The sequence below is a fragment of the Clarias gariepinus genome, chromosome 6, assembly GCF_024256425.1.
Source record: "Clarias gariepinus isolate MV-2021 ecotype Netherlands chromosome 6, CGAR_prim_01v2, whole genome shotgun sequence".
Classification (NCBI taxonomy): domain Eukaryota; kingdom Metazoa; phylum Chordata; class Actinopteri; order Siluriformes; family Clariidae; genus Clarias; species Clarias gariepinus.
The window spans coordinates 36,285,960-36,312,176 of NC_071105.1; the positions used below are offsets into that span (position 1 = coordinate 36,285,960).

A 26,217-nucleotide genomic window follows, 5' to 3' on the forward strand; every position below is an offset into this window, starting at 1 on the left:
TGTGGGTTTCTTCTTTGGTGTTGGTTTCATCTTTGGTGTGGGTTTCATCATTTGAGTTGGTTTCCTCTTTAGTGTTTGTTTCTTCTTTTGGGGTGGCTTCCTCTTTAGTGTTGATTTGCTCTTTATGATTGGTTTCCTCTTTGGTGTTCACTTCCTTTTTGGTATTAGTTTTCTGAGTATAAGGTGCATAGATATCAAATATATGCGACTCGGCTTTAACATCATCCAAACCCCCCCAAGGATCACCAGGGTCTAACAAGAGGCGGTTGTTATTATTGTTGTTATTGTTGCTGTTGTTGTTATTTGCATTCCCATTTGCTGGCTGTTCGGCAGTAGCCACACTGTCTATCACCGTCACCTTTACACCATCCGTTTCTCCACTTTCTTCATTTTCCTTTTTGTTCTCACATTCCTTTTCCATCACCTTTTCCATATTCTTGCTCTCTTCTTTATAATCCCTGTCTCCGATCATCTCTGAAACCTCTTTCTTATCTCTTATTTCTGATTTACCTTCTGCTTCCTCTTCATTTTGTTGTATGTCATCTGTAACTTTAGGTGACACATCACTTTGCACTTGAATAGTTTCTTCTGGTTGCTCTGATACCTTCTCTTTCACTAACTCACCCCCATTTTCTCTTTGGTTTTTATTAGGGATGTCATTTTTTGTTGGTGAGGTCATCTCTCTTAACACTGACTCTTTGTTTTCAGTTGTTTCTTGTGACTCCTCTTTAGGGGGCCAAGTAGGCTTAACTACTTTGAGTTCTTCTTCCAGAGTAAAACTCTTCTTTGGTGTTTCAGTTTGCGGTGGCCAAACAATTGCAATTTTGCTTGTCTGCTTTTTGGCATTATCATCCAACTTATTTGCTTCTTTAATCTCAGCCGGGAATGAGTCTTCTTCTTTTGAGACGTGCAGTACTTTGGTTTCAGATTTCACTGGAGGAACTTGATTAAAATTAACTTTTTCTGATGTGTTCTTCTGATTTTTTGCACTCCAAAGTTCTTTATGAGGCTTTTCTCCGAATCCCTCATCATAGTTTCCTTTGGACTTGAACAACTGTTTGTAGTGGGGTTTGCAGTACATTCGTCCATGGAGAGGGGCGTAGTTTCCTAGGCTGGGGAGATATAATAATAAAGTAAATCCATGTAACATAATGCTGTTACATATGAGCAATATGTCTTTTGCAGAAATAATTATTGAAAATTCTGACAAGAATAATCTCCAGAGCAATGGAGATATCCTTAATAGCATTATGAATACCTTGTCTACAATAACTATAATTAAAAACAAAACATATACAGAATGTTTTAATATTTTCATGCTTGATAATTTACTTAATGTGTAACAATAGTATAAGAGAAGAAAAAACTACAGTGAAATTCTTTTCTTAGCTTGTTCCATATAGGTTTACACTTTATATGCTGTATATTAGTAAATTATGTTACTTTACCTGAGCTGGCTGTTACAGTGGGCACACCTAAAGCAGGTTTTATGAAAATTTTGTTTGTCTGCTATGAGAGACTCCATGGGATACACCCTCTTCCGACATACCCGACAAAGTTCGTTGTCTGGAACCCTTATTTTCTGTAAGACAGAAGGTGTCAATAGATGAAAATCAAATAGTATTTTAAATACAAGCATATGTTGGTGGCAGTTATCGTGTTAATATGATCGCAGAGCAACAACACGCAACATGTGCAAAGGCAAGAATTATTGGAGTAGTAAAAAGCACTCAAACAAACTTCCAAAAGAACTGTTATTTAAATTAACATAAACTCCAGTGGGAAAAACGCTTTAAAGTAATTTAAAATTCTCACTATAACAAGACTGTTCAAACACACTGATGTTGTTTTAGTAAACACTCCTTACACTCATTAGTGTTTCCATGCCTCATCACACAATTTTACCGGTGATGGCAGTGTGCTGTTGATGTGATACACTCTGAGAGGTATGCTGCTCTGAGACGCTGAATCCCAGGTTCTTGAAAACATTTTCACGTTCGGCCCAGGACTGCTGGAAATTCTTCAAAAGTTGTTCTGCTGAAGCCTCAGGTGGGACGTCCAGGACATGAACTTTTCCTCGTACCACATCCGCATATGTTGGTGGATCGCAACGTGTGGTAACACTATGCGAATGAGAGGTACTCTGGCTCCTTGACCCCATTACTGTGTTACCAAACTCATCGACATTTGAGTAATGCTCTGTAACAGACTTTGTCTCAGAGAATCCTGTGGGTTCTGTCAATTCTTCCTGCAAATCAAGGTTTTTTCTATCCTCTCGGAGATATTGGTGGGCATGCTCTCCCATTTCAAACACATTCTTCAAGGCCTTGATATCAAAGGATGGCTTCTCTTCCACCTGGGAAGTTTTTTTCTCTGGTTCATTATCTGCATCCTCAGTATCACTACCAAGTCTCTCAGGGATAACAATTGGATCCTTCCTTGTATACACTTTGGGCTGTGGGGTTTCAAATTTATTGACAAGTTTGGACAGGTCAACCCTGGGCATGTCCTCTTTCATTCTGTCATGTAAGTCAATAGGGATATCTAACTCATCATCTTCTGCCCCGAGGCGTTCTGGAATATCAATGGGATCTTTCCGCATATAGTTGCGGTTCATCTCTGCCCTTTGGGCCTCCTCAAAAAACTCCTTCTTGTCTTTTACACTCATCATTGAGTCCTCCATGGATGACTGCAGCACAGATGACTCCGTCGAGTGGGTCTCAAAACTAATCTCCTGATGGCTGGACGAGTGAGATTCTCCCATTTCACTTTGCATTATGACTTGCTCAGGCAAAGCCATTGGAAGTGGGGATGCACTATGAGAGAGCTTGGTGGTTGTGGCTTTTAGTTTGGCTAGCTTTTCTGAATGACTCATTGTTGGAGAGGGTGTAGCTCGGGTAATGTTTGAAGAGGTTTCAGACCAACGAGATGGGGGTGTTGGTGTAGCACCTGATCTGTATGGTGGAGGCGAGGGGGTAACCCGCAGAGGAGAATCTGTCCTTTTGGCAGTCTCAATGCAAATATAGGTGGGAGATGGTGTTCTCATTCTAAGCTCTGGAGGCATTGTTTTGTAATCGCTGTTTTTAATGTCTTGAAGAGTCTTATCCATCATTTTCTTCTGAGATTCCACTTTAGAAGAACCAATGCTTATTTTTGATATTTTTTTTGTTGTGCCGCTAACAATTTTCTTCTCCTCTACTGGTTTAAACTCAGAATAATCTTTAGTTGCAGCCAAATTTACTTCTAAAAAAGTAAGTTTAATTTGAACAAGGTTTCTTACATACATGATAATCTCCTGAAGTTTTTGCTTGTTATACTGTGCACGGCTTAGTTCCAGCTTTTCGGCCGTTCCTAGCAACCATTCTGGGATCATATCTAACATTATCTTGACTGACTTAATATCCATTTTCCCTCCTGATTCCTGCATTACCTTAATATGACTCAGCAATTTTTGCATCTCCTCATATTTCTGGAGATCTGATGTCTCAACTGCAGTTTCCTTAATCTGCACCTGACATGACTCATTTTGTTGGTGCTGTTTAATGGCATCAACTTCACCGGCTGGCATTTCAGAACCCCTAATTTGCTTCTTGATCTGAAATTTTCCCTTGTGTTGAGTACTTTGCTGCTGAACTGAACTTTGACTGACCACCCTTTCTTCATGTATCAAAACACGTTCCTCCTTAACAGCCTGCTGAGATTGAACAACAGTGGTTTGTCCTGTCCCTAGCTGATGGACCTCCAACATGGCTGGTAGAATATGATGCATCTCCACTGATGGTTTTGGTGCTACAACAGGCAGCTGCTTTTTTGCTGCCTGTTGCTTTTGTTTGGCTTTTTTCAGATCTATCTCCTGCTTGGTGTCATTGGTACTTTGCTGTACTTGCTCTTGCTTTTCCATTTTGGAGGAGACCTGCTCTACACATACTTGAGATATAGCTGTTTGTTCTTTCTGGGTTGATTCCTTCCTTTCTTCCACTTTTTCCTGATTAGGTATCTTAATTGTTTTAACTTTGAAGCTTGGGGTCACTTTTGGGATCTTCGTAGGTTGTTGGGAAGGCTTCTTTATTTCTTCAGTTACAGTTTCTTCAACTTTTATAGAGTCAATAGGTTGGCACTGAACATTTGCTGATATTTGTTGCATAGATTGAACTTGAGTAGAGGTTTGCTTGGATGTAGTTGTATAGGAACTTGCCTTTGCATGCTCAGTGTGCTCAGTTGCTGGTAAAGGAGGGACTCTTGATGTTGGCTGAACTTTGATTTCAGCTGTAGCTTGAGTCACTTGCTTTTTGTCAGTACTAACAGTAGTTTTCTTACCCATTTTGGGAAAGGAAGGTTTGCTTAACTGAAAGGTTGTAGGGACCTTTTGTGGTGGTTGAGGGTGACCTGTTTTTGGGGTGGGTGGATCCTGTTTTCCTGTGACTTCCACTTTGGGCACTGTGATTGGCTCTTGTTCACTAGGACATACCTGCTCTTTTTCAACTGAAATCTGTGACTGTGTGAGTTTCTCTGTGGTCAGTCCTGCTTCAGTATTTACCCCTTCAAAGTTTTGAATCAGAATGTTTTCTGGAGGAGACGTTGGAGTAGACACTGTCTTACTTATTTCAGCTTCCTCTCTTTGTTTGCGGTACCTTTCTTCTGCTAGCATGAGTGGTGTTTTGAATTTCCTTGCATAAGATCTGGGCTTTGGATCAATAGCAGGCTCTGGAGGTGGTGGAAGTTTAATAGGAGGGATAAATACTTTTTTAGGTCTAGGGAGTTCCTCAGGCTCTGATGTGTATACTGGGGTTTTTGTGGGTATCCCAAGGGTGACTGGTGGAAGTGGCATCTCAGGTGACTTTGCATTTCCATCATGTTTCTCCTTTGCTTTGGCCTCTATGACTGTAGTAAATTGTTTAGCTTCTTTTTCCTTCTGTTCAACCACAGTCTGTTGTGGAGGTGGTGGGGGAGGTGGTGGGACAGGAACAGTTTGTTTTTTCTGCCACTTAGCCTTAGGTGGATCAGGCTGCTTGGGAGGTTCAGGTTTGGGCACTTTGAACAGCGGTCGACCCTTGGGCTTTACAGGATTTGGTTGGGTCACTGAGTTGAGTTCTTGTTGTGATGGGGGAGGTGGGAGGAGGTCTTGTGGAGGTGGGGGAAAAAACTCAGTCTCTGCTTCAATGGCAGGTGGAGGGGGTGGTGGTGGAAGGGAAGGGTCGCTATCCTGCATCATAACCAGATGAGAATGAGGTGAGATGTAATGCTCTGTGACTGGAGATGGAGGAGGAGGAAGTGAGAACTCAGACTCAGAAGGTGGTGGAGGAGAAGATGGAGGAGGGGGGAAGTGAATTTCTGGCTGGGATTTCTTTTTGATAATTCCCTTTGGATTCAAGTTGCGGTTCAGACTCTTGATGTTCTGCTCAGTCTTTAGACTCTTCACATTTTGTTCAGATTTTAAAGTCTTGGTATTCTTTTGTGTAATGTTGGTGTGCTCTGTTGTAACTGTGGTCTGAACCTTTGTGACTGTTTTCATTTCTTGTGTTTCTTTTGTGGTTTCAGTTGTTTGTTTTGCATTTTTTGTGTCACACTCAGCAGAGCACATAACAGCACTTTCAGCTTTTTTCTCGCCTGTCTGTTTTCCCACTTGTTTCTTTATGAGTACAGGACCAGGGTTTTGTTTTTGTTTTACTTGCTGCTCTTTTACATTTGTCTTCTGTGAAAACTGGCATGATTTGGCCTGTCCAACTGATGCCATATGACTTGTTTCAGAAATTTGCTCTTGATTAAAGATCTGACTTTGATCAGATTTGACCTCTGTCTGCTTTTGTGTGGTCACACCAGTTTCAGTTTTCTTGGGCATGTTTTTGGAAGGGTGTGGATTTGAAGGCTCAACTTTGGGTGCAGCAAGGCATTCGCAAACCTCTTCCTGTGAAATATTTCTGGAAGTTTTAACTTTACTGGAAGGATTTATTTTTGACTTATGACTTGACTGTTCTTTCTTCTTCATAAGACATTTGATGGTTCCATGAACATCTCCCTTTATCACCTCCTCCTTGTCTATCTGGGTTTGTTCAGGCTCATAAAGAGATTTTATTGACATTTTAACATCGCCTTCGGTACTAGCTCTTCTTTGCATATGAGGTGAAGAGACTGGTTCCATTAGGATCTGGATGGTACCCTTTACATCACCCTGTTCACTCACTTGATGCTGAATGAGTTTTTTCTCAGTCGATGCTTCCTGTAAATTCATTAAAGCTGCCTGGATGTCACCTCTTACAATTTCCTCTTTCTCGAAATCTTTCACTGCCTGCTTTGCCTCCTCAAGGGATTTTAAAGTTCCCCTGATATCACCAGCCACTACATCCTCAATAGATACTTCAGTCTTAGCAGTGGTTGATCGTTCAAGACTTTCAAGGGCACCCCTGATGTCCCCACGGACAATCTCAGGTTTCTCCATTTCTTTGAGTTGGTTCTGGGCTTCTTCCAAAGATCTTAGTGTGGTGTTGATGTTGCCTTTGACCACCTCCTCTTTTTCAACAACTTTTCGCTGATTCACTGCTTGTGTTAGTGAGTCAAGTGCTGCTCTCAAGTCTCCCTTTACGATCTCCTCCTTGTCGACATTGTGCAAAGACAGGACTGGTTCCATCATAAAAACTTGCACTGTGTTATTAACATCCCCAGGAACAATATCATCTTCAGCCACAGTTCTTCCAATTGCATGGCGATTGTTTCTCAGGATCAATTTTGTATGCTCTACATCACCTCCAATGATCTTTTCTTTAGTTGTTTCATTATTTGTTTCATCTGAGCCTAACTGAAGTTGTCTAAGGTAGTCCAGTGCTCCAGACTCGATACAAGTTGAATAGAAACTCACATTACCTCTCTCTGAATCACTTATTTGAATTTTAGAGGACTGCTCGTTATCATCACTGTTGTACAACAGCCTGTGCAGAGTCCCACGGACATTTCCTTTTACAATGTCCTCTTTTACAAGTTCACTTTCATCTTGCTTATTCAACAGAGAATATATAGTCATCCTCACATCTCCTTTCTCATCCTCCTGAATTAAAATACCGTGTTTAGCTGTTCCATCCTTCTTCAACAGGTTGTTGATTGCTTCTTGTATGTCTCCTCGAACAATCTCTTCCTTCTCAACATTAATATCCTTATCTTGACTAAAGAGCTGTTTAACAGTTGTGTTAATATTTCCCCTCTCCTCTACATCAATAGTAATGCCTCTCTCTGTTGTATCACATCTATTGAGAAGGTTCAACATGATTTTATTTAGGTCTCCTCGAATAACCTCCTCTCTTTGAATCTCTGGAGTCTCCTGATTCAGTAGTTTGTACTTGGCCATCCTGACATCACCAATCTCATCCGCTTCTATAATTATCCCATGTGAGTCGACCATTTTCTGACTGTAAAGTTCTTCTAACGTCTCCTTGACACTTTTGCCGATGATTTCTGTCCTCTCCACATTGGTCTCATTAAATTCAGTCAGCGGGGTGCTTTCAAAAAGCCATGTCGTTGTTTTGACGTCAGCTTTTGGAATTTCCTCACGAGAAATCACGATTTCTGTTCCATCACTATCCTTAATACGATCCAGAGGTTCTTTTTCAAAAAGCCACACTGACTGTTTAACATCTCCCTTCAACACTTCCTCCCGTGTTACCTTTTCCATATCGGTGTATTCGGAACCCTCGCCACGGATCTTGTCAATTGTGTGTGTTTCAAACATCCACGTGGCAGTTCTCACATCACCTTTTTGTATTTCACTCACACTAACTGTTCTCACATATTTCTCAGACATGTCATCATTTTCAAAGAGCTGCATATTTGTTTTGACATCTCCACCCTGAATATCTGCAACTGTCTTTAGAGTAACCTTCATATCCGTAGTAATTTCATCAAGGGGCTGTGTTTCAAACCTCCACCTTGCTGTACTAACATCACCCTTCTGTATATCTTCCTCAGTTACAGCTTTGATGACGTAAACCTCATCTGTGTCTCTTATTGAGTCTAATGGCTTTGTCTCAAACAACCATCTTGCCCCGATGACATCGCCTTTCAGAATTTCCTCTTTGGTGACTGTAGTAACTTCATGAAAGTGTCCCTCTTTGTCTCGAATAGCGTACAGTGGTTGGGTCTCAAACATCATGGTGTAGTTTTTTACATCTCCTCTTTCGATTTCCTCTCGCGTAATTGTCTGAAGTTTGTTGATCTCTGTCTCGGACGAATCCTCTTTAATCTTATCCAGGGAATATGTTTCAAAGATAAAACGACCTTTGTTAACATTTCCTCCTTGAACATCTGTCACCGTACGGACCTCTTGGAATTCTTCAGTGTTCTCTTTGATGGCATCAATTGGTTGATTTTCAAACATCCAGGTACAGTTGACAACATTTCCTTTCTGGATATCCTCGCTCTGATGAAACTTTAGTTTCTGCATGGTCTCCTCAGAAGTGGAGGTCATAATGTCAGGTGCCTGTGTCTCAAATATATACTTCATCCTTGATACGTCTCCAGACTCGATATCTATCTGTGTGACTCTCTTAAAGTTGCTTTGCTCCTCACCACCTTTGATATTCTCCAAGTTTTCAGTTTCAAAAAGGAAGCGAGCCAGACGTACATCCTTGCCTTGCACATCCTCTTCTTTGACCGTACAAGTTTTCAAAATAGTCTCGGATTCATCTTTGATACTGTCAAGGTTTTGGGTCTCAAAAAGCCAGGTACAGGTTTTAACATCACCTTTCTGGATCTCTGTGGTGTCCTCTGTTTTTACTTCGGTTTTTTCGTACAGCTCATCCATTGGCTGAGTCTCAAAAAGCCATCTGCATGTCTTGACATCACCCTTTTGGATCTCAGTGGACTCGTTCTTTCTGTTGTCCTCTTCTTCTATGTCGGTGAAATATTTAATCCCATCAAGAGGCTGAGTTTCGAACAGCCATTTGGCTGTTTTGACGTCCCCTGATTCAATTTCCTGTTTTGAAATTCCTTTAATAATCTGGAATTTGTTTATACTGTCATCAAACTGGTCGATTGGCCGAGTCTCAAACATCCACATGCAGCTTCGTACATCACCCTTGACAATTTCTTCACGCCGTACTGTTTTTACTTCATGGTAATGTCCTGAGCTGTCTTGTACTGCATACAAGGGCGTGGATTCAAATAGTACTTTGTTAGATTTTACTGATCCACTCGTGACACCTTCAACTGCGATCTTATGTGTATCCGTGCACTTGCTTAAATCAGTGGTCTCGAATATCTCCTTGCAGTTGAGGACATCACCCTTGTCTAACTCCTGAAGCTTAACAGTACGTACAATTTCTTTTTTGTCCTCCCTAATTTGCTCAAGAGGTTTACTCTCAAATAACCACTTCTGATGCCTCACATCACCTTTCTCTTCCTCCAATGCAACAACTTTTTGTAGTTTCCCAACTTCAGGCAACTCCTTCAGATTTTCCATTGGCACAGTCTCAAACAAATATCTGGCTGATGTTACATCACCCCCAAGGATCTCTTCTGGTTCAGATGGCCTGGCATTGGTATTATCTTTTAACGTGTCCATGGGTTGCGTCTCAAAGACCATGCAATGTCTTCTAACATCTGCTCCTATAATGTCCTCCTTTTGAGTTTTGGTGTTTTCCAATTCCTCATCTTTGATTTGATCCAAGGTCTTTGTCTCAAAAAGCCATCTACCTCGATTCACTCCACCTTGATAGTTTTCTTCCATGGACACTCCACAAATGATTTTAACTTTAGTTGGGTCTTTGCTAATCATATCCAAAGGCTGGGTTTCAAAAAGCCAACGGGATGTTTTTACGTCACCTTTTTCTGTTTCTTCACGTCGCACAGTTGTAATCTCCAACATCTCACCGGAATCACCTCGAATGACACACAGGGGTTGCGTCTCAAACATTTTTGTTGTAGTTTTGACCTCGCCTTTAATCTCTTCCAGTTCTGACTTCAGCTGTAGAAAGTGCAACTCGTCAATTGTCTCAGTGTGACCAAGGGAATCAAGATGCTGGGTTTCAAACAAGTATCTGGCAGTTTTTACATCTCCTCCTGCAATGTCTTTGGTATATACCGCCTGCTCCTCTTCATCGTCCTCTTGATAAATTTTATTCATACCGTCCAGAGGCTGTGTCTCAAATAACCAGGTTGCAGTTCTCACATCTCCTCTTGCTAGGTCTGTTAACTCTCTATTATGCTCCATTGAATCAGAAAGTTCTGTACTCAGAGCGTCAATAGGTTGTGTTTCAAACATCCAAGTTGTGTATTTAACGTCTTTCCCGGCAATAATTTCTTGCTGAGCAATGTTCCTGCTTTCGTCCTCATCTGGCGTGTCATCTTTAATGGCATCAAGCGGTTTGTTCTCAAACACCCAACGCATAGATTGCACCTCACCTTTCAGAATCTCATCCCATTCCAAATATTCTCTTTCCGGGCTCATACATTTGCCAGGACTGCTGCCATTGTTCTCGAACACGTAGCGTGCTTGCTGCACGTCGCCGCTAACTTCCTCATCGCTGTCCATGTGAGAGTGCTCCATTTCAGTAATGAAGTCCCGCTCCAGGTTTTTGCGCACCTCTGGATGGATGTGCTTGTACAAGCGCTTCAGCTCATAGAGGTTCCTCTGCTTGGAATACTGTTCTTTGCTGATGGGATTTTTTTGAGGAACACGTTGATCAGGTGGCTGGGGAGAAGGACACCCCCCTGGAATTTTGAAAGGGACCTGAAGGAGGTCGGTGGCTGGTGGTGGTGGAGGAAATTGCTCAGCAGATTCATAATGGGCAGATGAAGAGACAGCGCTAGAGGACGTCGTCTTCATAGTTTTGGAAACAGACTCGTAACTACTTCCTGTTGCATCTTTAGATGGCAAATTTACTGGTGCCCATTGAAACTGGTTGTAATCAAGATCAATCTTTAACATTGAAGGAGGAAAAGATAGAAAGGAAATAGGAAGGAAAATATATGGTCAATGAACAAATATTCCAACTTTAAATGTAAACCTTTTATATTGTAGGTAAATGTAAATAGGGATTAAAATTTCAAAAGGGATGAAAGAATTAGATTTAAAGCCCAGCTGATGACACCACTACCTAATAAGTTAAATGCATGACCAGGACTTACTGATGTGTGAGAACAAGATCCTAACATGTGTCCAATCATGGGAACAAGTTAACTAGTGAAGTCACGGCCACAGCTTAATAATGCAAATGGAACAAGCTAAGTATACTACATTATGTTGTTATCATTGTGTTGCAAACTGGTGTACATGGGTATATATTACATTATAATAATACATTACATTACATTTTAGATCAAGGAGATAATTGTAATGAATTGGGGGAAGAAATCATGAATTAATTATCATTCATTATACTTGACAGAATTTGATTATGAAATAAGTGTATTATAGTTGTATAAAATAATTAATGGTTGTAAATTGATGGATACAGTCAATGAATAATTAGATTCCGAACAAATTCTGTCACATTTCGTAGCACATTGAGTGGCATTGACAAATATTGAATTGTTGCCTAAGGAATGTACACCTTAAGCCTATACAGGGTGTAATGTATGACATACATTACAGTGGGGGAAAATGTAGGGGGCACTACAGTACCTACATCACATTTTTACATGCACAATTTATTATAAATAATATTTTAGTATGGAGATTTTATCACGTATGTAATATCCGAAATATCAATATTACCATAGATACAATAGATTAGTTATTAATGGGAAGAGCTTTACTTTATTGTTTTCTAAACCTTTCTAGGACCCCCGAGTTAAAAAGTTAGGGTCACATATTATTTTTATTAAGATGAATTTCGTATATAGAGATTCATTCATTTATTCACTCACTTCACAGAAAGCCTAGAGCCTATTCCTGGAGTCTTCAGGCATAAGGTGGGGTACACCCTGAGAAGCGTGCCAGGCTATCACAGGGTACACATGCACACACACCCTCATTTATTCGCCATTGGCAATTTGGGAACACCAATTAGCCTAATCTGCATGCCTTTGGACTGTGGGAGGAGACTGGAGTACCCAAAGGGAACCCTCCAAGCATGGGGAGAATGTGCAACTCTACACACACAGCAATCAAACCATCATCCCTGGAAGTGTGGTGCTAATCAGTGTGCCACCGTACCACCTTAAAATCTTAAAAAAAAAATCGGTAGCATTTCAAATGTCTTATGGCTCATCACAAAGTATAGTATGGCTTGACTCTCAGCTCTCAAATTTAAAAATAAATAATCTTATAACACATCTGATTGGTTGGTTGGTAAAAAAAAGATAGTTCAGTGTTTTTTTGTTTTTTTTTACCTTAATCTGCTTGCTTGGAGTGGCTTCTTCGATGTTTTTCTCATGCTGTTGTTTTAGCGCGTGGGTGGAGATTTGGGGTAGCTCCTGATCTCCGATCACCACCACTGAAGCACACAGGAAGAAGAATAAGACCAAAGAAATCATACTTAACCCCTTTTCCCAAACAGTTGGTGCATTGATTCATTTGTGCACGCTGCAAAGCCCCATAAGCTTATATTACTGTTTCAGGTCAGTCTGCATCATTAGCGTACCTTTTTCATCAAAATGATTCCCAAAGCTGGACGCTACACTCTGCTGAGTTTTCTGATCCTGTGACATCTGCAGCAACAGACACTCATAGTGTAAAAATTCACAAATTATTCTCTCACAGCAGAATACACATGCGTTTTACACAGTTGTGTACAAGCGGCATACCTTGACATTGTGACTCTCTTTCACACTACTCTTCACACTCATTTCAGATGAGCTCGTCACCTCCTGCCGATAGACACAACAATCTTTGTAACGGGAAAAACATACTGCAGTACCTACAATAACACAAGAACACCTGATCTCTTATACAAGGCTCCAACTGTTCTACCCGCCATGTTCCACGTCGGTTGTTTTATGTTTTACGTTCGATTCTATAAGTATCATGATTTTATAACTATACTGATTTAAAAAAAAAAAATTACATTTTGTTGCAATTCTAAAAAAACTTAGCAATTCACGTTTATCAGTTTAGCCCGTGAATAGCTTTAGGATTACAGAGAAACTTACACCTCAAATGCTGACTGAAAAATTTAAGTCATCGGTTTTAGCGATACATAAATTGTTCACACAATGACTCATGATACATCAATCATTGATTAGATATTTTCCTCCATCTCTAGTGTACAGGATGTGTGTGTTTAGTGTGTTTAGTGTGGTGTGTGTGTTACCTGTTTCTGCTGGTAGTGGTATTGTGTGACGGTGCTTTGAGACGACGAAGACGAGCTGACTTTCTGACTCTCAAACTGTTTCTTCACACTGGCCAGTCCACCCGGCAGGGAGCATGCTTCAGAGTCTTCCATGACCTACACACACACACACACACATGCAGTATATGCAAATATTACCCAGGTGCTTTTTACACTTTACCCTGTAGGATGCTGATAAAAAAATAAAAGTGACATCTCGTTCTTCTTAGATGAGTTCACACAGAGATAAATATTAATCAGGAAGTGGACGAGGAAAGCGGAACCCTGTCTCTCGTCCCTCTCTGAGCATTAAACAGTAAATCGATAGCTCTGCTTGTGAGCGTGTGTGTGTGTGTGTGTGTGTGTGTGTTTACCGCACTAGCAGGGCTTTTCTCCTCCTTGCTGATGGCAGCCTGGTACAAGGCCAGTCGTTCTTTGAGAGGGACGGTCTCGACTTCACCTTCAGGGTCTCCGACTGAAACGCCTACGCTGCCCGCAGCTGGAATACAAACATCGTAGGCTAATTTTAGAGAGTGTCCCAGTCGAAACCAGTTCGAATTGAGGTTATAAAGGATTGACTGCAACAGAAACAAAACTTCGACTGATTCAAATTCAGCCCAATGAGACAGACACTTTATAGAACTCATTTGGGTTTGGTTCATCATTTCTTTAAGACATCCAAGCAGGTCAGGGTTAAGGGACTTGCTCAAGGACTCAGCAGTGGCAGATTAGTAGTGCTGGGATGTAAACCCATGACCTTCTGAAGAACACTTATATACTTGTATTTCGAAAGGAGTGACTTACTTTCACCCCCTGATCCCCTTGACTTTCACACATCCTTCCACTACATAATGACATAAAATTTCATTCATGTCTCTCTCTCTCGTCTTTCTTTCTTTGTTTCTTTATTACATTTAGCTGTTTTTGTTCTATCTTTCATTCTCTATCTAATTTTATCTGATGTATAAATTTCATGTATGACTTCATGTTTAGCTCGCTGCTCTATTGTCTCTGTTCATCTTCCTCTCTGACTGTCTCTCTTATTCTCTCTGTCTTTCCCTCCCCTATCCTCTCTTTGTCCCTCTCTCCATCTTACCATTTGTTTGTCTCTCTTTCTTGCACTTTCTGTCCCTCTCTTTTCCTCAGTGTCTCCGTCTGGCTTAATCTTAATCTTTGTCGTCTTTCTCTCGGTATATCTCACCTTCTTTCTCTTTCTCTTACTCTTTCTGTTTCTCTCTCTCTCTCTCTCGCTTTCGTTCGATCTTGTTAGACGTACAGGCTTGTTAATGTACAGTATGTTACATGTGGGACGCGGCTGTAAAATGTGTGTCAGATCAACCCCGGATAAATTCATAAATGAATAAATTCATGTTCTTCGCTCCCCACAAGGCGCCGCCCACAAATGCTCCCCCAAAATGTCAATAATAATTACAGCAGTGGTAAATATTTCAGATTACCAATAACCGGATTTAGGCGGCTCGATGTTAACTGTGTTGTGAACCCGCATTCTTCTCTTACATCAGTTAAGCACTGGAGGCTCATCATGTGACAAAGATATGTTCCCCAGGCTGTTAATTTTAACAGTGGCTGCTATTTAGGGCATTCAGGGTAAAGCTATCCAGGCAGAGAGACACAGAGAAAGATAGAAATGCGTTCTCGAATAGACCGGGTTTTTAGTGGCAGCTGGTCAGAAACTCTACACCTGAAACATAGAGGACACACGACACTCTTTAAACAGAGGGATGGAGGGATGCAAGGATCACAAACACACAAAAATATCAGGTCCTCACTTGCCCTGAAAACCAGAGTGATCGGGATCATAAGGATGATGTCAGGGTTTAATGCGTTACAGTGATGAGGAGTGGAAAACACAAAATGAAATCAAGATAAAGATGATGAGACAGTGAGGAAGAACTTCAAAGAACTTCCTTCATAAAAGCCAAAGGAACCAGGAAAATCATTTTGGCCAATAATTTTAGTCCTAAATTAATCTATTTAAACTCAACTAGTATTATTTTTATTCTTATCCTAGTATCAGGATCCCATTCATAACCATCGGGCTGTTTCTCTCTCTCTCTCTCTCTCTCTTTCTCTCTGTCTCTAGATATTTCTAGCGTTCGCCTCTATTCTGAGCGCACTTACAGAGGTCTCGGAAATACAGGCCATTTGAGACGGGGCCCCGTCCTGAGACGTCCAAATTAAACTTTTATAAGTTCTTTGCTTTACAACTGCCAGTCACGGAATTCCGTTCCCCACTTTAGTTCACGATCATTCCACAAATATTTATACAAAAAAACATTATACTAAAAAAAAAAAATCTATAAGCCATCATAAAAGTCTGTTAAAAAAATTTTTTTTTCTAAAAGTTCAGGTTGGGATGAGGGGCTATTATAGGGGGAGTATAGCGGGAGTCAGGTTGGGAGTTAGTGTTTGTGATGTCATTCTTAGAAAACCGATCACAAACATAGCTTGTTTTAAATTAGTTTAGATTCATTCACAGAACATCAAATCATAATCTATTGCCTGCTTTTTAAGCAGCGTGTGATCTTTAATTATTTAGTGCTCAGGCAAATCCAGCTCATTAGTTCTGAATGTTCGGTCTGATGTGAACGCACCATGCGTGGTTAAGCCGCATTTACTAAACAAAGTACTTCCTTTGAGCATCAAAGACCAGACTTGGTGAGAAATGCTAAAAATAAAATTCCTAGGTTAAATGCGTCAAGAACATCCAGAGCCTTTATAAATTCTTCATATTTATTCTAATACCGAAGGCTAAATAACCAAATCATTCATAACACAAATAACATATTATTAAACATAATAGTATACTGCAAACTGTAGGTCAATTCCTAAATCCAGTCCTACACACTTCAATGCCACGTGTTTTTACACACTCTCTCAAAGTAAAACGCTACTCACCTTACAATATGTATCTCGATCGCTGATGATGATGATACTGATATCGACACAGAGTCACCTGGATGATAAAGATCCCACCTGGAGATTCCTGCTACCTTGTTACGCCTTGCCACGATTCGAGTGTACACGGTTGTATAAGTGTTTGGAGGCCAGCTCCTGATTTCTCCCCAGTTCACTTCAGACTGTTCGGAGACCGAGACAGCTGGTTTTATTTTAGACACCCCCCCCCTTCCTCAGTCCCCCCCCCCTTTCCCTTAAAAAAAAGATGACCGGCATCGAGAGCGTGGTGGCCCTTTTTTAGCTCAGCTACCAGACATGCCCTTAACCTGAAGTCATAGATAGAGACAGTGTCGGTCTGTCATACCTCACACACTCACACACACACTCACACACAGTCACACAAGGTCCTGAGACATCAGGTTCAGTCACATTCACCTTAATTACGACTGACAAATCAGATCTACAGGCAGGAAGAGTAATCGCTCCCTAAGAGTTCCTGTAGTCAATGATCAGTATCTAATAATAATAATAATAATAATAGATTATTGCTTGATTTTCTGTTATTGAAAATGTTACAGGTCAGGATGAACCTGAGTATATTTCTGATTCCTTTGTACTAAGCATACAGTACAGTTTCTCAAATAAAATACAAAACAACAAACTTTGCATATGTACAGTATACAAGAGCCATTCATTTATAGTATTATGTAAATAATTTAGCATGAATATTTTGGTATTTCCATTAAAGCATTTACAGTAAAAACTATAGCAGCTATAATTTTGCTCGAGTGATCATCGTAAAGTGGTTGTTCTAGTACGTTGGGCTACCAAGGAGTCTATGTAATCTATTAAATATTATTTATATATATATTATGTATATATGTCACTCACTCACTTATCGTCTATACTGCTTTATCCTCTATTGATAGAGAAAGGGTGACCAATTTATCACAGGGAATGGGCACACTGTGGGCATTTTTGGGAACACCATTGAACCTAATCTGCATTTCTGTGGAAGGAAAGGAATTTTCTGTGAGGAGATGTTTATTTAACATTTATGGAAGGAGTCTCCAGTTCCAGTGCTTTACTTTTCTTTCATCCTCAGAACAGTGGACTTTGCCATTATGCACTTTCTATGTAACATAATAATAATAATAATAATAATAATAATAATAATAATAATAATATGATTATTATGTGTTAATTAGATAAAATTTAAAAAGAAATTAATAAGGCTGGGACTGATCTCTTGTTAAAAGCTGCTAGATAAGTACATTACAGTACATTTATCCTTAGGCATTTGGGAGACACCCTTATCCAGAGCTACCTACATATTTATCGCATTATACATCTGAGCAGTTGTGGGTTGAAGGCCTTGCTTAAGGGCGCAACGGTGGCAACTTGGTGGTTGTGGGGTTTGAACCTGGGACCTTCTGAACCGTAGTCCAAAACCATACCTTTGAACCTCATTCATAGAACACTGAAATAAATCCAGCCAGATGACTGTGACTGTCTGAATCTTTGAAAGTAGATTCGGTGACAGATTTGCATCTCGATGTGTATCTTTTATTTCTTGCACATCATACTCTAAGCACATTAATATTATTATTCATTATTCACTGCAGTATGTGGAGTTAATCAGCACTGACTGAAGTGTTTCATTTGAATCTCAATGACAAGACTTGTGGCTTCAGTGATAAGTCACTAAAAATAGTTACAATGAAATGTGATTAGATCATTAAAAGCGCTCAGGTTTTACAATGATGCCAATTTATTTCCAGTATTCTAGGGTAAATAAATAATGCACAAGGCTAAATACGTGTAGGATAAATAACATACTGAGCTCAAGACATTGAGGATGCAAACGTGAGAACATATTTTTGATATCTCAAACGGTTCTGTTGATATACCTTAAACTTATGGCGGAAGGTGGCTAATAACTTCCTGAGTGACATCACATTGAGTAACATCATAGTGTGATGTTTCCCCCCCAGCATTTAGGTCTTTTTGGAGCTCAAAAAGCACACAGGTTGTGTGGTGTGCCCAGACGGAGATGGCACAGGTGCTTTGCAGATGGCACAGGTGCTTTGCAGCAATATTTACTTTTGTATTGTTAATTTTATGAATATAGAGAAGCTGGTGAGTCAAAAGATGTTTACAGCTGTTGGATCTCATAGAGGTTACAAAACATTAATTTGATAATTATTTAATGAAAAATAATATGACTAAATTTTACAACAACCATAATAACGGCATGCTGTTATCGGAAAACAATTATCTTTAAGGAAAAAAATTCACAGTAACTACATCAAAATTAATCATCAAATACTATAAAATAAAAAGATCAAATTTTAGGTTTACAAATTGAATCTTATGTGTTGGCTCATTGTGTTAAGGCTTCGATTTACTGATAGGAAGGTCAGTGATTACAGCGGTTTTAAGTCAAAGCCTTGCCAGGTTGCTGCTGTTGGGCCCTTGAGCAAGGCCCCTTGACCCTGTCTGCCCCAGGGGTGCCGTACAATAGCTGACCCCGCGCTCTGACCCCTGCCTACTAACGCTGACAAGACACTGGGATATGCGCAGACCAAAAAGATTCACTGTGCTGTGTTATATATGTCTGCTGAACTTATAACAGCAGACTTCCTGCATTAAAGAGCACATACTTCTTGCTAATGCGAGCTGACTGATTAGCTGCTTAGCATGCTAGCTGAGGAAGAACGATGAAGAGTCCTTGCGTTTGATGTCATACGCTCATGACAAAACTCACATTACAGTCCACCACAAGGCGAAATTGATAAATACAGGATGTAGCACAGGAGGAAGCACAGGTTTCTCTCTGCTTTACTCAGCAGTTTAACTCACTTGCACAGACCATAATGAGCGTTAGTGCTCGAAGGCAGACGAGACTAAGGATAATTAAATATTAAGTACAGGTCAAATGCAATAAATGTTCTTTTTTTTTTTCAAGACAGGCAGAGCGCCCCCTTGTGGCATGAATCATTCAAGGACCAAAAATGCAGCGTCTCGAGAAATGCTTAATTTCTAATTTGATTTTTTTCACATACTGTAAACAAAATACACTTCTCTGTATGTATACATTTGAGCACAAATATTTGGACAAATTCAGGTTTTCATTTATAGCAAAAAGGTATAAATACCTTTTTAAATACTGTATAAATACCTTTTAAATTTTTTTTCTTATAACATTTAGGGTTCCAGGTTTCTGAGATGTTCCTTCAATATTGCATGTGACAAAAAAATGTCCGGATTGTGTATACTTTCATGATATAAACATGATAGAAATGTTCCCGGTTTAACAGAAAGATGTTTTTGGATTGTCGTCTGGTTGCGGGATCAGACCGGATCATTTTTTATGACCTAAAATTTTTATTCATTTAGTTTCATTTTTATTTATTTTTAAAGAATGAATAAATCTGCAGTACCATACGGGGGTACAAACTTTTGCACTCAAGACAGCATTTTAGGCATATGTACACCTTATCCCACCCCCCCAACACACACACCCACCAACACACACACTTATTAAGTCAAGCCTAGGGCCTAATGTACTGTTAATCTCCTTATAAATCAGTTCATATTAATTACTTTGGTAAATCTTGTGTTTTCTTCTTCTTCATTATATAAATGATAAATTCAATAATTAACAATTACACCTTTTTTTTAACTTTCTGGCTTTTTGCTGAGGTTGAATCTATAGCGACCTAATTTGATTTCGATTTTTTGATAAACATACCATTAGTGCTCTAGTGTGTGAGAGGGAGTGAGTTAGTGAGTGAGTGTGTGTGTGTGAGAGAGAGAAAGAGTGTGTGAGTGAAACACTATAAACACATTTATCTATTTTAAAAGCGAGTCGACGGGCAGATTAGAAAAGACGCGTGACTCAGCGTGGCGCTTAAATTCACGACACGTCACCTCACATCACAATCCAAACCTCCACATCAATCGAAGCTGCTGAGTTGCTAACATGCTCCTGCGATGCGTTCATCCTTATACCTGTACTAAAACACGCACATCCTGTATGTACATACACACACACACACACTTACTAAAAACAATGAGAAACTGAATGCAAAGATTACATTTGTGATTCAATAACTGAGAATTTTTTTTTTTATGTAATAGAGCAAAACACTATGATATCAAACATAACATACTTTAAATTTGCACACACACACACACACACACACACACATACACACAACCAACACATAAAGACTGGCATGTCATCACACTTGTCAACATGTTGCACAGAAATACAGATGGCTCCTCAATCATGTCACCTTGAAAAAACAAAACACACACACACACACACACATGCTGCCCCCCTACCCCCATACAACCCAGTTGCATTGTGAGCATAGCATAGTTCCTGCCCTCATCATCATCATCATCATCATTAAAATAAATCTAGTCCAGGACGATACTCACACTCGCTCATCTCATCACTTTGATTGGACACCTGGTTCTCCGGCGATCCCTTGCTCCTCTGAGAGCGTGTGGATGAGGACGAGCCCTTGGCTTCCTAGAGAGGAAACACAGAGGAGCAGAATGAAAAGGGCGAAGAGGAGTGGTTACACACACACACACACACACACACACAGAATAATCTGCTGACCTTGCTCATTTGCATCCGCCAGAAAGTTTACCTATGTGTATTAAAGTGGATATTAAAGGTCCGTCATAATGCGCACTGTGTGTATACAGTACATGTCCGTGCATTAGTACAAGTGTGTGTTTGACTTGTTGTCGTGTGCTTGCATTCCATCTCTTCGAGTTTAATATTTAATATGTTCCGGTTAAATGGAACGCTGCAGTAGATTCGAGGACTGAGTCAACATCGGCGTCCTTGACCGAGGAACACACTGCGATGAGGAAATTCAGCCACGGTGGAATTTTAGGGCTGGAAAGAATAAAATCAGACGTGTCAGACTGTTTGTCCGATCGTTCCACGCAACAGTATGAGGCGTTTCGTAACTTTTAGCCAGTCACAGAGCACAAAAAGAGACAAAATCACGGAATGAAGGCCTGCACATGGTGGAAAAAGTCACTGCTACAAAGCAAAAGTCCTCACATTATAAGTCTGGAGTGCATTAATATAAAACTACCATCGGAAAATAAACACCCTGCGACCAATCAGAAATGGTCATACCACAGCGCTGTGGTATAAATCATCATGTGTACCAAGAAAAAATAACATCACATGCTGTTTTACCCCATTAATAGCTCTTCCCTTTCCCTCCACCTCTCCTTGTTATTTTTTTTGCGTTCCTGTAACATTTGCAAATCAAATATCCTCCCCTGTGGTGTTACCACGACAACCACTCAGCTGGATAAGGCCATACAAAACAGCAGGAAAAGCCATGATGACAGTATGTGCCAACACACACACACACACACACACACACACACACACATACACGAAAACAAACTCATGCACAACAAGAGTCTAGGGAGTGTCGCGTTACGGCCGTGTTTAAAACCACGCCGGTCCATGGTCCGGGCAGTCTCGACTATGCAGAGGTCAGAGGTCACAATGCCAGGCAGATAACAGGTGGTACAGTATAATCCGGTACTCGCACAGTACCTGCAACAAATGTTTTACATACAGTAATGAAATGCAATACACTGAATCTATACAGCAACGCCATGCAGGCAGGTCAAGAGGGTCGGCTGATGTTTTTACGTCCAACATCAGAATGAGGATCTCTGTGACTTTAAGATGTTGTTACCAGACAGACTGGTTTGAGTATCACAGAAACTGCTGAACCGCCAGATTTTCATCCACAACAGTTTTAAAAAAAAGCAAAAACATCTGCGAGCCGATGAATAAACATCTTGCTGAAGAGAGAAATAAACAAGATAATAATAAAAAGATGCAATTATTTATCTCATTTTATTTTATTTACCTTTACAGATGATTTTTTTTCCCGCCGCATAACCCAGTTATCTGGGGAATCTGGGGTTCATGCGCAGGATACAGCGCCCCCTGGAGCAGATATGGTTAAGAGCCTTACTCAAGGACACAACAGGGGCAACTTGGCAGTACTGGGGCTCGAACCCCCGACCTCCTGATCAGTAACCCAGCTGATTAGTTTGGTTTGATCTAAAAGAAGTCTATCTATAGCAACTTGAATAATCTTTGTTCGAATAAACTGTGGTGAGCAGAAAGGCATCAAAGAATGCAGAAAATATTACTACACTTTGAAATGCATGAGCTACATCAGCAGACAGAACTTTAGGTTCAAGTCTATGTCAGGAATCTAATAGTCAGGAATCAAAATGGACAACCGGAAAAAGAGACCGCGCCCATGACGGCCTCGGATTCATTCAGGATTGACACCTGATGTGGGTGATATGTCCTGCTGTTGTAGCTCATCCACCTGAAAGTTTGAAGCTTTATGCGTTCTGAGATGCTTTTCTGCATATCACTGTTGTACTGAGTGATGATTTGAGTTACTGTGACCGTATTAAATGCTCAAAACATCCGCGGCATTGTTAAAGTCACACGGATCACACTTTTTTTTTTAGATTCTGATTTTTTATGTGAACCCAAGCCAAAGCTCTTGACAGGTACTGACGCTACGTGATTTTCTGTCCTCCTGATTGGCTGATTAGATATTTGCGCAATAAAGTGATAAATTGGATGCTGAGTTTAGAGTATATTAAAGGTACACTATGGGACCTTTAAAATGAAGTTTTCAGACTGAACCTGCTGTCCCACATGTCCGTCTCTTCTGTTTACAATTTTCATCTTAGAAATGAGCTAATTTGGGTCCCGTTAGCCACGGTAGCATGAATTTATAGCCACAAATGGCTTAATTTGTAAAATAATAATTTTTAGATTGATCAAGGGGTCCAGTTCCAAACGGTTCAAGCTTAGCAGATGTTGGTTTACGATCCGGTACACAAGATTAACCCATGTTCGTCGACATCAGATTCATGTGTGTGTGTGCGTGAGACAGAGAGAAAGAGAGAGTGGGGGGGATTTCCTGTTTGTGCGAGCAGCGGTGAGAGGCTCTCATTACTCGGCAGGCTCTGTGTGTGATAAGTGGACATTTTTAAACATTAGTCACCAAGCTGCAGTTAGACAAACAAGAGTTCTTGGCAGAGTTAAAGCACCACACACAGACACACACACAGACACACACACACACACACACACACACACACACACACACACACACACACACACACACACAAAGCCTTTATGTGGGTGCCCATATAGTCTGATGTTTCTTTACAGTTCACAGCTCTTTTGAACATTTCTGACAGACTTGTCTTTTATATGATATTCAACAACATTCTTTTCTATTAAATATATTCCTTATTATTTTCTATTGCATTCTGTAGTGAGGATATTCGTTTGTATTGCAGTATCGAAATATTATATGTCTTTTACTGTCGTTAATATAATTTAAGTGCTCTAAATGATTAATTCTAATAAATAAAATATACAAGACGTGTTCAAGTCAACCCAGGACTTGAAAGCATAAAACCCATAAATATTTACAGAAGACTTCAAGCACAGTACAGTGATGAGACTCAGCCGCAGTAAAACATTGGAATAAACTTTTTAAAGAAGCCCGTACATCCGTGAATGACGATCCTGGTCGGGTTGGCCCGGAGCCCGGTGCAGTCGTTCCTGTGGACATTCAGTGAGAGAAACGCTTCATTCTTAAAAATAGACAAATAACTTGTGAAAGAGATGCATCTGTGTGTGAACTGTACAGTACACACATCATCACGAACATCACTTACACATTACAGGAAGTTATTGCCACGTCCCCCGTACAGGCCTGACCTCGCTCCAAGCTATTTCAACATGTTTAGGCCATTAAAGGAGTTCCTGGGAGGCCAGGGTTCCAGACGTGAATCAGACAGGTGATATCGAAGCACTAATGGACAATCACCCCTGTTTCATTCCAATTAAATTTAAATTCTAATTGTCAATGTTTGCTTTCTACACTGGAACTTCCTGCCAAATATTAAAATGACATTAAAATTTCTTCTGTATACTAATTCTGATTGTTTCCTAAGATAAAAGAGTAAAGTGCATTGTGCCATAATTCAAATTCATGTATCCACATAATATACACCAGGCATGTCTGATCTTATGTTATATAGAGAAAAAAATGATCAGCCTCGAAGTACAGTAGTGACAGTAAATCTGCTCCATCTTGAGCTGAGGTTGATTTTTAACATGTATTTATCACAGTATTTGTTCACGAAGAGTGATTTGGGAATGACTGTTTACAACGCTGAAGCTCAGCTGAGGTCGCCATTCACATAAGCTAAAGATAAACTTTAAGATACTGCGCTCTTGCCCTATTGAGATTGAGATTACATCATGTGCAGATGATTTCCACCCCTGTGAACTTGTAAATACCGGAGCGCTAGGTCGTTCGTAAGGAATCTTCTCAGGAACCTGTCGAACGCAACCCTGACGGAATGTCGAATAAGTGATGACTGGGTGTTAAGATATGACAGGGGCTGCCGCGCGTCCCGCATGCCGAACATCTCGTCATAAAGCGCATGAGTAATTGGAGCCATGCCTAGACGCTCGGTTCCCGTTTTAACAAAGCCGTAAGCGTAAAAACCGGCCACCGTGAGCGAGCCGCTTTTAGCACCGAGCTCCGCTCATAGATTTAGCTATGAGTCTGCAGTGAGGCCTGGATGACAGCATGCCTGTGTGTTCTTCACTTTTAGACATGAGGCCACCCTGTGCTCCAGTTAGCCTATAATTAGCATCGCTTGCATGACAGGACTTAAGCAGGAGACTGTGTGCTGGAGTGCTACTGTTAGCCTGGCTTTATCTTACACATGCAAGAAATGATATTAGCGTTGTGCTTTACACCACACTAATGACTTGAACAGGTACTATGGGAAGGGTAACATATGGTCATACTGGACACTTATCGCGCTGCATCGCTACGTAAACAGTCGCATGGCGTATGCAAATGTCCAAGCCGTGTTCCAGGAAACATGCTGATAAGTCCTCTCATGTTCGCCTGTTATCATGTTCACTATTATTTACAGAGAAAATCTATTTGTTTAATATCAGCTTGCTGTACGAATAACCAAATCATCTCTCTACTGTGTAAGGTTTCTTTGTTTATTTACATTTAGGCATTTGGCAGACGCTCTTATCCAGAGCGACTTACATTTTTTATTTTATTACACATCTGAGCAGTTGAGGGTTAAGGGTCTTTCTCAAGGGCTCAACAGTGGCAACTTGGTGGTTGTGGGGTTTGAACCTGGGATCTTCCGAACCGTAATGCGAATGCCTTAACCACTGAGCTGCCCCCGGCCCCCCTTATTATAACACATGATGCTTTCAGTTTTCTCCAGAAATTACTGAACCAAATGTATTTTCAAAAAAAATCATTAGCATAAAGGTTATGCTATTTACAGCAAAGATCTAAATAATCTAAATATTAGATTGCCCTCTGCTGGTTGAGGTAAGCAAGTGCGCTTTCTGATAAGCATGAAATTACAAAGACTTTATTACCACACTAGTGTCACTCTGATTAAACAAACATAAACAAACAAATAAAACAAACAAACAAGCAAACTATATATATATATTTTAAACGATTTACAGTTTTTCACCCTCTGCTTCCTGTGAACTTAATTACAAATAAAATGAAGACACTGATGTTCTGTTATTCAAACCCTCCGGTCAGTTCACTCCTATACAATGTGCTCAAATGTTTATAGACACCACAGAGTCTTATATTTATATACAACATGCATGTTGAACACGTCGTTCTGGATCCCGCTTTGTCCATAGACCTGGGAAGCATGCCTGTCGAGTTCGGGTATTGATTTTGAGCGAGGATGCGGCATTCCTGTTCATCCCAAAGGTGTTCAGTGGGATCGAGATCAGTCAGTGTTTGCAGGTCTGTTCCACTCCATCGAGTGCTCGGTTTGTGCACAGGGGTATTTTTGTGTAGGATCGGGTTTAGGTTCGATTTTGATTGCTTTGAGACATGTGTCAAACAAACATCAGCCAAACGGATCT

General features: G+C 40.3%; 1 protein-coding gene across 1 annotated transcript in view; it reads right to left on the reverse strand.

Annotated features, from left to right (window-relative positions):
- Positions 1 to 932: 932 nt before the first annotated feature.
- The window catches only part of xirp2a (xin actin binding repeat containing 2a), a 32,683-nt gene continuing 7,398 nt past the window's right edge, over positions 933 to 26,217 (reverse strand). Inside the window, exons 2-10 of the mRNA XM_053498240.1 lie at positions 20,625 to 20,718; positions 13,631 to 13,755; positions 13,239 to 13,373; positions 12,733 to 12,795; positions 12,570 to 12,636; positions 12,319 to 12,422; positions 1,906 to 10,903; positions 1,449 to 1,582; positions 933 to 1,112 (exon numbers count right to left, since the gene is read on the reverse strand). Of these exons, the coding sequence (XP_053354215.1) occupies positions 1,488 to 1,582; positions 1,906 to 10,903; positions 12,319 to 12,422; positions 12,570 to 12,636; positions 12,733 to 12,795; positions 13,239 to 13,373; positions 13,631 to 13,755; positions 20,625 to 20,718 (9,681 nt within the window). The 3' untranslated portion in view covers positions 933 to 1,112; positions 1,449 to 1,487. The remainder of the gene's footprint in view (positions 1,113 to 1,448; positions 1,583 to 1,905; positions 10,904 to 12,318; positions 12,423 to 12,569; positions 12,637 to 12,732; positions 12,796 to 13,238; positions 13,374 to 13,630; positions 13,756 to 20,624; positions 20,719 to 26,217) is intronic.